This window comes from Macrotis lagotis, chromosome 3, assembly GCF_037893015.1.
Source record: "Macrotis lagotis isolate mMagLag1 chromosome 3, bilby.v1.9.chrom.fasta, whole genome shotgun sequence".
Taxonomy (NCBI): Eukaryota; Metazoa; Chordata; class Mammalia; order Peramelemorphia; family Peramelidae; genus Macrotis; species Macrotis lagotis.
Genome location: NC_133660.1, coordinates 204600057 through 204615045, shown reverse-complemented (window position 1 = coordinate 204615045; position 14989 = coordinate 204600057). Strand labels below are relative to the sequence as shown.

General features: G+C 37.9%; 1 protein-coding gene across 1 annotated transcript; it reads right to left on the bottom strand.

Annotated features, from left to right (window-relative positions):
- Positions 1-1143: 1143 nt before the first annotated feature.
- Positions 1144-1815, bottom strand: FGFBP2 (fibroblast growth factor binding protein 2). Its single transcript, XM_074227487.1, has one exon. The coding sequence runs from the start codon at positions 1813-1815 to the stop codon at positions 1144-1146; it is 672 nt and encodes a 223-aa protein (XP_074083588.1).
- Positions 1816-14989: the final 13174 nt, after the last annotated feature.

The window sequence follows — 14989 nt, the reverse complement described above, 5'->3', positions numbered from 1 at the left end:
GATAAAATGAGGCTGGTGACTTAGCATAGCACTCCATCACTCAAATCCAATTCATGTGCTTGTTATGGCATCACCTTCCTGATGTCGTGATCTTCTTTGAGGAGCAAAGAAAAAACTAAATTTGATGAATACAAAATTCCCAGAATAAGATAATCAATTCAAAACTAGTTTCCATAGTGGGGGTCATAGAAAGATTTGGACAGGGTCAAAATAACTTACATTATAGTCCCAAATTATAGTATAATGAACAGTGGGCTAGATCTGAGATTGGAGGATTTAGGGATTCAATCCTGTTTTCCCAGCCCTGGAATGCTCTTCTACCTCTACCTTTCACCTCTACCTTCTGGCTTTCCTTAAGACTCAACTCTTCTCTTCCCTTATGCATGAGATTTTTCCTTGTCTCCCCTTCTCCACCCTCAACTGCCAGTATCTTCTCTTGGAGGCTAACTTCTGTTTATCTTGTACATGCATCTCGTCCATTTGAGTGTGAGCTCTTACAGAGCAGGGATTGTGTTTTTTAATAATAACATAAGCTAATATTTATAGATCATTCTAAAGTTTGTAAAGTGCATCTTTTCACAGCATCTCCTGTTGATCCTTATATGAACCCTGTGAGGTAGGAACTATTATTTTTACTACTTTCCAGACACAGAACTGAAGACTCAGAGAAATGAAGAAATTTGTCAAGAGTCACACATCTAGTAAGTATCTGAGACAAGAGTTGAACCCAGGTCTTCCTGATTCCAAATCTATCCAAATGTCCAATAGTTAGCACCATGCTTTATGCAACAGTATGTATTTAATAAATCCTTGTTGCCTGGATAATAATGTTAGACCAAGTTAATAATCATCTGGGTCTCACTTTTCTTATCTATAAAATGAAGGCATTAAATTAGTCAGTCTCTAAGATGTCTTCTAAACCCTAAGCCTCTGATTCTTTGATCTGCCACCGGTCCCATGTGAGCTACTGTGGAAACCTTTCTTAATCTCTTCCTCCATCAAATAGCTCCAGGAACACTTGTCTCACTTACCTGGCTTAGGTTGGTGTGAGGATTAAGATGAGCTTTAACATTCTGCAAACCATAAAGCACTCCTGTTATTCTATATGCTAAATGAAAAATGTTTACCTGTAGGACTCAGTCCTTAGCCCAGAAAGATGCCAATGATGTAAGAACAGATCTTGTGTAAGGGCTCCCAGCAATATTCTTTAGCTATCCTCATGGCCTCCTCCTCCCTCCGGGCATGCTGCCCTTGTAGAGTTGGCTTCACTGGAGATGGGGAAGTGGACTTAGTTTTCCCAACCTTCTTAGTAGATGTTATAGCCATCTGGGCATCCTTGAAGTCTTTCTGAGATGGTCCCTCAGACTTGGGTCCTAGTTTTGAAGTTCTAGAAGCTTCAGACTGTTGAATGGAGAGGTGGGCACTCTTCAGGCTAGAAGCCTCCTGCTTGAGCTGTACCTCAGGTCCAAGCCCCTGGCACATTGGGGGTATCAACACTGGGGCTGCCAGGCAAGGCTCACTCAACTTCTTCAAGTCCAGCACCACCTGGCTCCAGTAGAGGGTGGGGTTGCTAACAAAAGCCCCACACAGTCCAGGTTTCCCACTGTACTCACACCAGGAGACCCCACCCTGGTTTCTGCACTCAAGCCTCAGGTGGATCTCACCCTGATCACTGACCCGCATGGTACAAGCATCTTTGCCCTTGGTCTGAAAGTGAATCTCTTCCCCATGAGTGATTTTCTTCTGTTTCAGGGTCTGTCCCAAAGCTCCAAGACAATATACCACCACTAGCAGAAGGCAGGCCCCGGATGGCATGGTGAGGCTCCAAACCTGATGCAGACGTTCTACAGTTCAGCCTAAGCAGGGAAGGAACCAGAAAGTCAGGTCAGTCCCAACTTAAAGGGAGACGGGACAAAGACCTCTTTCTCCTTACTGGTGGGCTGAATCTTTGATGAAAAACTCAACTGTGACTGCAATGCTAAGTTTGAGGGAGAATCAAATAACCAACTGTGCTCTCACTGGAAGGAGGTGAGACACTTTTCTAAGTATATTCAGAATGGTGTAACTCAGCAGAGCCTATGTGTCTATAAAACACACACACATTAGTAGCTATATCAATATTGGGATGAAGGGGATGGAATGTTTTCCTCAAGTTATTTTTAATCTATTTTCTTAGTTGGTTTTGGGTCCTGGGTATCTAAAATGAGTTGTACACATCCCAGAGGGCACATAAGATGATCATTGGGGTAACATAAGGTAATCATTAAGGTGTGTAAGAAAAATAAAACTAATAGTTCAGCTTCTCCTTCCTTCTGCCTATCCCCATTGCAAGCTATGCTGAACAATCAACCACAGGTACTGCTCCTCAGATGGGCATGCCATCTTGTCTACCCTCCACCATAGCAGAAACAACAAATTTTGGATTTGCTCTGACTCAGTTTCCAAACTTGAGCAAGATGTGTGAGCTCCTGGGTGTACATCTAAGCTCCTCTCCTCTGTCCTACCAGAAGAATAAAGGCTCACACTGGACCTGGGAATTAATGCAGCAAGAAGAACCAGAGAGCAGAGGGTGGCAGCTTCTGCTGTCAGTGGACTTGGGGTTTGAGCAGCCAACTTGGGAATCTCATGATTCTCTACGTCCAAGTGTTTTGAGATAGCCAGGAGATGAGCCAAGGAGTCAGCCTTGGAGGGAAAAACAACTTGATTTATGAAATTCTTTTAGTAGTTTTGGTAAAAATCAACTTAAATCAGGGGTGGCTAGGTGGTGTAGTGGATAAAGCACTGGCCCTGGAGTCAGGAGTACCTGGGTTCAAATCCGGTCTCAGACACTTAATACTTTACCTAGCTGTGTGGCCTTGGGCAAGCCACTTAACCCCATTTGCCTTGCAAAAAAAAAAACCTAAAAAAAATCAACTTAAATCCATCCAGTAACTATTTAGAGAATATTAATAGGAGATTTGCATAGTGGTGGATGATTCTGTAATGGAAAGCCTTACAATGCATCTGTGCCTCATTCTTATTGCTACCACCTACCAATCTTTGAGTTAGTCCTAATCCTTCACTCTGCTCAATATTCCTCCATCATCTTCAAGATTTTTAATGTACAAACTGATGTTCCTCCTAACAACTTGACCACAGAACTCCTCAACTCTTATAACTTCCTTCCACTGAACCTCACACTGGCTTAGTCACACCTTACACCACAAGAGTAGGAACTTAGAAATTCCATTCTTTTGTCCCAACCCTCCCCCCGCTTTCATTCTGTCTCTCAATCATAGAATTATTCATTCAGAGTTGCCAGAGACCTTAGAGACCATTCAATTTCCAAATTTTCCAGATAAGAAAATAGGCCCAGAAAAGTTAATCACTCTCCCCAAATCAGGAATATGTGACAGAATTAGAATTCAAACCAAGGTACTCTGACTTCAAATCCATTACTATTTTGATTGTTTTTCTCCAGCTTACACTAAACCATATCTCATTCAAATTAGATCTACTTCTCCAGCCCCTGATCCATCTTATTGCCCCCAACTCTCTCACCTCTTCTGCTTCTATTGGGCCCAGTTGCAAGTTTGACCCCATGATCTTCCATCTTAATGCCACTACCCTAAAATGGCCACCTATTCCCTACTCACATATTCCTTACCAAGCCCCCAACTTTCTACCTTTGCAAACTTCCTAATCCTCATTCCGGAGTAACTTTTGCTATGCAATTTTTCTGCTCCCACTGCCAAGTTAGTGGACAACAATGAAGAAAAAAAAATTTAAAAATCAGCTAATCTTACCTACTCCAGGTTTATGGCTCAAAAATCTTGGGCTTTCCTAATTATTGGATAATTCTGCTCTTCTGTCTATTTTTCAACTCACTACCCACTATCTCGCTACCCACAATTATTACATATTTACATATTACATATTTTTCCTCTTCTGGCCCCAACTGCATTACTTATCCCCAGATATTTAGTAGATGGCTTAGCTTCCTCCACCACTGAGAAGATTAGGAACATCTTATTCCTTCCTAGCTTTTATTCTTTCCTCTAAGTGTTTTGGCTTCATCATCCACTGTTTCCATTTTCTCTTACTCTGAACTAGTTAAGCAACTGCCCTCAAGAAGTTAACTTTCTTTTTTTAATGTATCTACCTTTATTAGTAAGCCAAAGGACCTACTTTGTTCAAACTAAAGGCATTTTATAAAACAACATAACAAGAATAATAGCAATTTTAAAATTCCCCATAAACATGAGGTATACTCTCCTATGAATTTAAGTGCCATTGAAGATGGACCAGTGCATGTACTAATGTCACAGACTTTTCCTGCCAAACTCCTCGGTTATTTTAGACTGGCAAAATATCTTACTCTGATCTTTTGTTGACACTCCTGTTCCAGAATTTGATTTGAGGCATTATTTTAAAGTTGTTCAAAGGAAATTATTGTGAATATTCTGTTGAGTTGCTGTTTCTATTCCACCATCTTGGTTCCACCACTTAGAGCTTGACAGCTCATATTTCTAACATTGCTAATTCAACAGTGTCTTCTCATGATGATATTATACTTGTCCCATAGATTTGTTCCCTGCTAGTAACTGCTCCTATGTAAACTCTGCTCAGAAATCTGGTTTCCACTGTTTCTATTGAATATCTTATCTTTGCTTCACACTGGAGAAGCTTACATTCTAATGAAAGAGACAATATGTACATCAGCTTTTTAAGGTTAATCCAGTTACCTTTGATCTCCATTTTCTCACCCACCTTGCTCCAATAATCATTTCTTCTCTCTCTCAAATGTCATCAGTCTCTCCTTTGTCATCAGTTCCTTCTAATCTATCTATAAACATGATCATGTTTCTCCAGCCCTAAAAGTTCTTTCTCTTACCCTTACAACATAGAGTCTGAAAATCATCAGTTTCTATTATTATGTCCTTAGGACTTCTGGGACTTTCTATACATCCTTCAGTAGAACTCATTCATACATATGTTGTTCCCCCTAATTAAAATGTGAAATTCTTGGGAAATACTTTTAAAAAGAGATATCCAAAAATAGAATAGCCTGTCTTGAAAAGTAGTAGATTCCCCCTCTTTGGGAGACCTCAAGCAAAGACTGGATGATCATTTACCAGGTATGAGGGTTAGATTAAATGATTGTTAGGGTCCTTTCAACTCTGAAATTATGGGATTCTGTTATGTCATTGATTTAGAAGGCACCTTTTATTTCCTGTCCCCTTGGAGAATGCCAATAAGGAAGACCTTCTACTACCAGATCCATAAAACTATCTTCTTTTTTTTTTCAGGTTTCAATCTTAATCACCCTTTCTTTCCTCTGAAGTTCAACAGTACTTTAGCCATAAAGACTCCTCTAGTTGTTGTCCTTCAGTTATTTTCAATTATGTCCAATTCTTTCTGATCTCATAAAAGGTTTTCTTAGCAAAGATACCGGAATGATTTGTCATTTTCTTCTCCAGCTCATTTTGCAGATGAGGAAACTGAGAAAAACAGGGTTAAATTACTTGCTCAGGGTCACGTAGCTTAAGTGTCTGAGGTCTGATTTGAACTCAGGAAGATGAGTCTTTTTGACTTTAGACCTATCTGCAATCACTTTGATGTCCAGAGACTGTCCTTACCTTGAATCATTCTCCATACCTCCATTCCATTTGGTCCACTAGAGACAGTTTAATATGATGAGTCTTTTCACCTGGTTGGTTAACATTGACTCTTTCACCTATTCTGAAGCTTTCTTTCACCCTACCCTTCTCCACCTTGTCTAACCTCTTAAAAGTCAGGTTTCCACATTTATGGCATGAATTTTCCTTCCAAACTAAATTGCTTTTTTGCTATAAAATCGTGTCTCCTTGGAAAGTTCAAATTAGATCTTTACTCATTGGCAGAGCTAATTTAAACAATCTACCCCTAAGTCCAAGGAGCACTCTACAGTTTTCCTGATTCTTAGTTATAACTCCAATCACTTTCCTTTTTTCAGGATACAAAGTCATTGACTTTTCTCCCTGAGTTGGAAACTGCAGACTATGTATTTTAACATCTATTTAAGAAAAAAAAACCTGAATGACCATATAGTAATAGTCAGAAAAATTTCACTTTCCTATCACTCCTTTCTCCAGTCGAATCATTAGGCAAGGCAAATCCACCATCTCCAGTATAAGATTTGAGATAATGACCAGTCATTTGCTCATTTAAGCAACTTCTGAGTCTTATGATAAATGAGAACATATAGAGCTCCTGGCATTTTCTTTGTTGAGTAGAATCTGCCAGATTTTTGTTTCCACTTCTAATCTATAAGATTATAGAGGACTAAAATGAAAAGTCTAAGAAGCAAATCTGATAACCTCATTCTTCTAAGACTCAGAGGATCATACCCCTAGAGCTGGAAGGGAGCAAGGAAATTGCAGTTAATTTTTTAGAAGACATTCACATCTTAGTTCCAATTTATTAAAGCACCAATTTATCAATTGTTAGCTCCTTTGTTGTGGACTGAGCTCAGGCAATCAGATGTATCACAGAAAACACAAGATCCCCCAATATAGTAGATTTCCACTGAATTCCAAGAAAAGGGTGGAGTTTGTTCAAATCATCAAATATTTAATTGCCTTTCCTTTTCCCAAAGCAAATCTGAACTATCTCTTATCATCTGCTCCTTGAGATGCACCCCAACAGTCCAAAGTCATGTCCTCCTTCTCTGGCTCTCAGGCTGGTGCACCCATTTGGTTTATAAATAAGAGAGTGTCCTTCAATATTGCTATCTTGTCTCAATGACATTGCATGCTCCTGTGGCCCAGAGATTCTCTCTAATGACATCTCTTATATTCCACAGTGTACTGACAAAGTTGGTACATTCTGCTTATTGTTATAGACAAGAGCCTGGAGACATAAGACTTCAGCTCTAGACCTAACCCTAGTGAGAGCTACTTGAGGAAACTTGAACAAGTCACTTAACTTAGCTTCCTAGGATTTAGAACTAGAAAAGACTAGAAATCAAGTAGTCCAGTTCTCTCATTTTGTAAAGGAGGGAAGTAGGCCCAGGATATTATGATAAATCATCTTTTTGAACTAAAGATCTAGGAACTAATAAATGAAGTTGAAAAAAAGATATAGGAACTAATAATTTATCAAGACAATATTACCTATATTAAATTGCCGTCTGTCAGGGGAAGGGGGAAAGAAAGGAAGGAGGGAGGGAGAAAAATGTAAACCCAAAACCTTACAAGAAATGATTGCTGAAAACTATCTTTACTTGTAATTGGAAAAATAAATAAATAAAATTTAAAAAGACAATATTAAGGGCAAAAGTAAGAGCTGCATTTGAACCAAAAGGAACTAGAGGTGCCATTTCTGCCCTTTGGATGCAGCCTAGGTCATTAAGGTTCCATTTCTCTACATTATCCTCCCCCACCCAAGTCTCATTTCTCATTTGTTCTGTGTTTCCCAGTCAACCTTGGATTGTAGGATTCACATGTGATCTTCACACAGCTGCAAACCATAGTCTTAGAATCTCCTGGGATGTAGATAGTTTGTTCCTATAGCTTCCCTGTGGCAGCATGCATGGCCTCTTATGACCCAGGATGGCCTTTCTACTCTGTCCATCTGGAAGAGATTCCACAGTGCCAACCACTTTTTTTAAGCCAAGAGAAATGTATGTTTTTGAACTGGGATTACCTCAAACCATGCCTCCTGTGCCCAGACCTTGGGCTGAAGAAGATATGAATACCATGCTTGGGCATTTCCCATGGCTCTGTCAGGGGTCATTTTCCAGCTGACTTAGTGTTGCAAATTCTAACCCCTTGCTTTGGCCATCTGTTCCTTTAGTGATACATGACTACTCTCATAGGGAGGAATCAAGGCAAGCAAAGAGGACAAATAGGAAATAGAAGAAATTACATTAATGTGTTCTAGAAAAGAGTTCATATTTAACTAAGCTTCACATCAGGAAGAAATTTCTGGGTCAAACAAAAATGCAAGTACACAAATCTAATGCACATGGCAAGGTATGTGGAGGGGAATGGTTTTGGAATTTCATGGAGGAGTCTTTAATTATACCACATTCTGAGTTCCCAAGTCCTAACCACATGCAGCATGTGTTGGGGCACACAAGGAATTCTTAGCCATTCCAATTTGCTCTGAGAAAATTGGCAGGAGTAAATGCTAGGAGCCACATACCTCCATGAGTGGTCCAGTCATAGTTCCTCAATTCTTACCTTCTCAAACTGAGACTTTGGAATAGGTCACAACAAACTCCATCGACTGGTATGGTCAAGAACAGACTGTGTAGATATTTAATTATAATCTGCATTAGCCATGTGCTTATTTATACCCTATATAGGTCCCTTTAGAGAATTAGCATGCAACAAAATATAACAAGTTACTCATTAATAATTGTTCTTTTATAAGGCTCTTTATGATCGCAAAGTTCTTTCATTTAGTCCTCATGATTATCTTATGAAATAGGCCTTGAATGAGAGGATAGCCCCATTTTATATGCCACCCATCCTCCCCATACCAGAGTCAGATGAATTTCCTCCTTCTCTAATACCATAATTGCAAGAGTGGCAGATTTGTAATGATACTGTCTGAATTTGAATAGCAGTAGCTCTTCCACTTATTAACACTCTGTGACTTTGGTTGAATCTTTTAACTTTTCTAGGATGCCTTGGTTTCTTCATCTGTATAATGAAGGGTTGACCTCAATGATCTTTTAAGGTCCCTGATAGCGCTAAAGTTTATGACCCTCTAGATTGAAAGCCTTTTTCTCTAGTTGAAAGTTCAGTCCACATGCTGTCACATTTTTCTCCTCCTGCTTGAATCTTTACTCTTCTGCTTTTCCTAGAGTACTTTATCTAGATCTTTTCTTTGCCTTCATCACATTGTTCTAGGTACCATATTCATTTGGGAATATTATATCCTTCAGGAAAAAACAGAAACAAAAAACCCTGTAGACTTTTTAATGATGACACACATTTATGCAAAACTTTAGGATTCTAAAATATTTTTATTACACTGTCCTTTGAAGTAGATGGTGAAAATATTGTTGACCCCTTTACTTATACAACATTACTACAAGGGAATTTGGGGAGGGGAGGGAGACACTAGAAATTGGGGAGATCAGGAAAAATCAATAGATGTGCTATTGAACTAACATTGAAGGAAATCATAAATCCCCATTTTAGGAATAGGAGGACAGACCATAGCAAAGAGCCTGAGGTTTAGAAGAGTTAAGGGATTTAATCATATGCTAGTTAGGAAGTTGCCTAGGTATATTGATTTCAAGTCCAGAAGCCTCTTTTTACTACATCATACTTCCTAGGTATATTCCTATAAAAATAGACAACTCATTTGGAAGTATAAGGTTTAAAATATCTGTTTTAAAATATTTCCCATTATCTTATTTATAAATATTGTACATTATATTTTTTTGTGTAGGGGTGTCATAATGAAAGTTTCTCTATGAGAATCTAGAGGTGTTTTTAAGGCCATGCTTATGATTGACCTTGTGACATACTGTTCATAACTATGGTGGTTCTTTAAGTCTTTATGCATTTTATAAAAGGATAATACCTGGTTACTTCAGGGACACACACACACACACACATATTACAAAGGAACTCTGAGAAAACCTCTACCCACAGCCACCAGACTACCATGACCTTCAGACCATAGAGTTTTTCTCTAACAAAAGGAGGTCTCACTTAACATTAGTTTACTTTTGCTGCTTTTACTAGCCTAGAAGCCTGAACGTTTCTTGTGTTTAACTGCAGCCTATGAGCAATCTTGGAGTGAAAAAGAAAAGATCCATCCATCCATCCATCCATCCATCCATCCATCCATCCATCCATCATTCATTTCTCAAACTAGCATCTCTGTAAATACCCACAATTCAACAAGTATTGTACTAATTGACAGGAGTACAAAAACAAAAGTGGAAGAGATCATAGTTTGGTAAGAGAGGGAACATGCTAGAAATAGAGTTATGCAAAATTACTACAAGAGAATTTGGGGAGGGGAAGGAGGCACTTAAAGTTTACTAAAGTTTACTAGATAGAAGAGCTATAACTATTCAAATTCAGACACTGTCATTGCAAATCTGCCACTCTTGCCATTATGGTATTAAAGGAGGAAATTCATCTGATTCTGGTATGGAGAAGATGGGTGGCATATAAAATGGGGCTATCCTCTCATTTAAGGTCTGTTTCATAAGATGATCATGAGGACTAAATGGAAGAAATTTATGACCATAAAGAGCTTGATAAATGAACAATTTCTAGTCAGTGAGTAACTGTTACATATTTTTGGTAGGACGCTAATTCTCTAAAGGGATTAGGAAAATGGTTTTTGAACCAAACTTTGAAGGAAATCATAGATTCCCATTTTTAAGAATGGGATGATGGCCTATAGCAAAGTCTGAGAGGAGATTGTAATACTGTGTGTGAGAAGTAGTGAGGCCATTTTGGTTAGATTTTAGTAGAGGGTAAGGAGGATAATGTCAGAGTTTGTTAAGGTAGGATGTCAGTTTGTAAGACTTAAAATGTCAAACAGTACCAGCTATATTGTTTTAAGAATGACTGAGCTACTAAGACAATTGACTAATATAAATACACAAATTAAAAATAAAGGACATATGAAGAACTGATTGATGTATAGAATAATTTCATATAGATATACATATATGTATATCTATATGCCTCTTTGGGTCTAAAAAGTAGCCATCTCTGAGGGAAGGGAAAAAAGTGAAAAAATAAATTTACATGTCAACTTTAAACAGTAAATTCTACATGTTAGATTTGCAGTTTTATATGCATCTTTTTATTCTACTGTGTAATAGAAATATTTGTTTTGTTTTGTTTCATGAATTGAAAATAAATTTGAAAAGTCAAATAAGAGCTTAGATTTATATTGGAGGAAATCAGGTGGCATGATGTTTTAGAGTTGGATTTGGCAAAAGGAAGACTCAAATTCAATTTTTTTAAAAACTTACTTTTAATTTATGGACTTAAATAAGCATTTCCACTAGCTGCATGACCTTGGATCACAAACTCTCTCAGATTTAATTTACTTACTTGTATAATGGAAATAATATAGCATCTATAAATTCTCATGAGAACCAAATGAGATAACACTTAAAGCACTATATAAATTCTAGTTATAGTCATTTGATCCTATAGGGATGGTGTCCTAATTAGGATTAATAACAGGAGTGTTATCTTCGTTCCCCAAAGACCAACTTTGGGGCCTTGCTGCTTATGTCAAAACTTTCCTAGTCATTCATGCCCTTATAGTTATAAGTCATACAACAGAACAACAGAATACAATGGCAATGGGAATACTGATTCTGGACTGGATAGAAGTTTTGAATCCCTGTATGATTTAATCACTGTTCTGGATTTAAAAGAAATACATAAAGAATTTTCCACTGTATTACTTTGCTTCCTTTAGTTTTTACAGGATATATTGCTCAAGTTCTAGGTGGAATCACTTAAGTATTTAAAGACATTATCTTCCTATCTCACAAATACATAATTTGGGAAGTACCTGCTGCCCTGTCCAGATAGTTGGTGATGTCAGGTAAGGACTAGGGTTTAGGAGTTAAGATGCTAACAGTTCAGAGCAGCCAACTTTTTTCCACACAAAAAGAGAAAAGAAAGAGAGAAGAAAGAAGAAAGGAGGAGGAGGTAGAGCAGGAACAGGAGCAGGAGGTGGGGGAGGAAGAGGATGATGGGGAGAGGAAAGAGGAGGGGAGGAGGAAGGGGAGGAAGAGGAGAGGGAGCTGAGGAGAGGGAGTGGGAGAAAAAAACAATCAGAATTGGAGAGATTTCATAGAAATCTATTAGACAGAACATAGATCTAGAGCATAATATTAGGGAGGATCCAAAGGGAACGAGAGTTAAAGTAAAATAGAACAAATTGAGAACAGAGCTACGCTCAGGAAAGTGCTAACTCGAGCTTGTATTAGACCTTGGTCCTTTTTTAATTTTTTAAAATTGTTAGTAATTTCTTTTACATCATCTGAACACATCCCCTATCCAGAGAACTATCCCTTACTACAAAAAAAGAGGGAAAAAGCAGCTCACCCAAATTAGCTTATCAACAAATCTAAATTTACATCATTTTCCCCACCCATAGTACCATGCCTTTGCCAAGAAAGAAAGGGAGATGCTTTGCTTCAATTCTCCTCCAGGGACAAGTTTGGTCTATAATACAGCATAACATTTAGTTTCACTTCTTTGTGCTATTTACAATATTTGGACATATTTAGTATATATGTGTATATGAACACACATATTTTATATATCTATACACACATATGTTGTTGGTCAACCATTTTTTTTTGTTGTGTCCAACTCTTCAAAGATCTCGTTTGGGGTTTTCTTGGCAGAGAAGAAGATAAATTTACCATTTCCTCCTCCAGCTCATTTATGGATGAGGACACTAATGCAGATAGAGTTATACATATATGTCCAGACTCTCCCTGGTTCTGCCTATGCCACTCATCAGTTCATGTGTTCTCATTCTTTGCATTCTTCACATGCACTCTTGTGGAGTAATATTCTTTCTTAATGTACCACAATTTGTTTCACCCCTCACCAATCAGGCCAAATCAGCATCTACTTGGTTTTCAGCTCTTTTCCTACCTCAGAAAGAGCTGCTACACACATTTTGGTATAGAGCAGATGTTCCTGTCTGTCTTTGACCTGTTTGCTAACTACATCTATTAGTGAGATCTCTGGGTCCAAGTCTATGGACATTTATCAATCAACTGATTGCATCAGTATACTTTTTTTTCTTAAAGGAATAATGCTGTCATAGAGATTGATTCTTAGGTTTGAACATCATTGTCAGGACTTCCACATTCTGGTTCTTGCTGCACAGATATGGCCCAGGCAGTGACTACCTATTCCAGTAGCCTTATACCAAGGTTACAGTTACTCTATTGAAGTACAATTATTTGACCATTGATGAAAAAACCCCTAGAGGTCAAAGATGCGATTCAACCTCACACATTATTTGGCCCAGCATCTTGCACAATCACATACTACTTATTTCAGTAACACAACTCTGTCAGGATTAACATCAATCTCATTTTGGCTAGATTTTATAATTTTCTACCCAAATGTTATCTTTTTTCTTTTCAGCTTAGGTGGCACAATGGCTAAAGTATGGAAGACCTCAGCTCAATGGTCTCAGACATTATTAGCTGTGAGATCTTGAGCAAGTCACTTACCATTGTTTGTCTGAGGTTCTTCACCTGTAAGGTAAACTGGAGAAGGAAATGGTAAACCACTTTTTGTCAAGAAAAACCCCAAAAGGGGTCATAAAGGGTTGGACAAAATTGAAACAATTAAATATTTAACATATTGTTGGCCAATTCCATTGTCAAACTTTGTCTGCCATTAATATGCAACTTAATATTAGCCTCATATAGCCTGTTAAGAGTCTGAGAACATTGGCAAAGGAATCCTTATAGACTTGAGGCAACAAAAGTGCAGAGTTGCTGACATTTTGTAGTTATTCCACAGGCTTACTTGAGAGACATTGAGGATCAAGTTTGAGGCATCGTAGGAAATAGTATTAAAAAAGACCGTAGAGGCCAAATAATTGAAGCATTCAGTATTAGATGATAGTTTGTTCTTCATTCTTGAAGACCATGACATCAGACAGGCGATGTCATGACAAATACGTGAATCGGATTTGAGTGAAGGGGTGCTAGGCTAAGTCATCAGTCTTACTTTCTCTTCCAGAGCCAGCTGGGTCCAGTGGCCAGATATGAATCAGGAAAATTAGAAATTGCATTGGATGTGAGGAAATCAGGGTTAAGTGACTTGCCCAAGGTCACACAGCTATTAAATGTCTGAAGTCACCTTTGAAATCAGGTCCTCCTGACATCAAGACCAATGTTCTACCCACTGTGTCATACAGATGAGGAAACCCAGACCTACAAGAAGACACAGACTACAAATCCAGTTCCTTCTTCCATACCATGCCTCATGGAAACCTGGACATAGTATGCAAACACATTTTAACAGTCCAGATGGTAGCATTCACATCCATTTTTAGATTTTATTTCAAAATTAAAAATTAGCCAGGCATGACTACCATAACTAACATTCCTACTACTGGAGAAGCCAATGCTGGCAGATTGTTTGAACTACAGAGTTCTGAGCTGCAGTAGGGCTAAAACTAATTGGGCATTCACACTAAGATAGGAATTAATGTGGTGAGGCCCTTGGGGTAGTGCCTCCAGAACGTTGTTTAAGAAGTGAAAACAGCAGAGGTGGAAAATGGAGCAGGTCAAAATTTCTATTTCTGTGCCAGTCACAGCTTTTCTGATTTGGGTGAGAGAGACTCAGTGTTCAACAAATAAAGAAATTAGACCCAAAACACCTTAAGATGGATATTAAAAGGCAGGCTTTCCATTGTATAGTACTATACATTTAAAAATAAATTCTTTGGATAAATTAATAATTACTAACTACCTCAGGGTCCATGTTTATGCCCTTAATTCTTGTTTTTCAAATTCAGAGTCATTATGTTTTAGACACATTAGAAAATCAAACACAGCATTTGTCATCTTAGGCAGTTACTGCATTTATCTTATCAGTATGAACAGTTTCATCCACAAATAGGACTCTGCTGTTATTTGATTTAGCAAGCAATGAATTACTTTATTATTACATTTCTCCTCTGCCAATAAACTATCCAAAGATTGATTCTGCCCTGGACTCCATTTGAATGATCATACATTCATATTAAATTGTGAATTAGGATATTTTTAACTATGGGGTTATAAATTACTACTGCACAATCAGCTATTATGTGTAGTGTAAGTTGGATCTTTGGGTGGGAATAAATTACTATAATACAGAAACTGACCCTAAGAAATTTTCAAGTAAAACTTGAATAAATTGTTTTACAATTTAAAAAAATATACATAATATGACTTGGAATACTAAGATTTGTTTTCAATTCCAAATCTTGAACCTATGCTAAT

What these genes read in the sequence shown, in the direction of transcription:
- FGFBP2 (XM_074227487.1), bottom strand. Translation starts at nt 1,815, where the DNA reads ATGCCATCCGGGGCCTGCCTTCTGCTAGTGGTGGTATATTGTCTTGGA.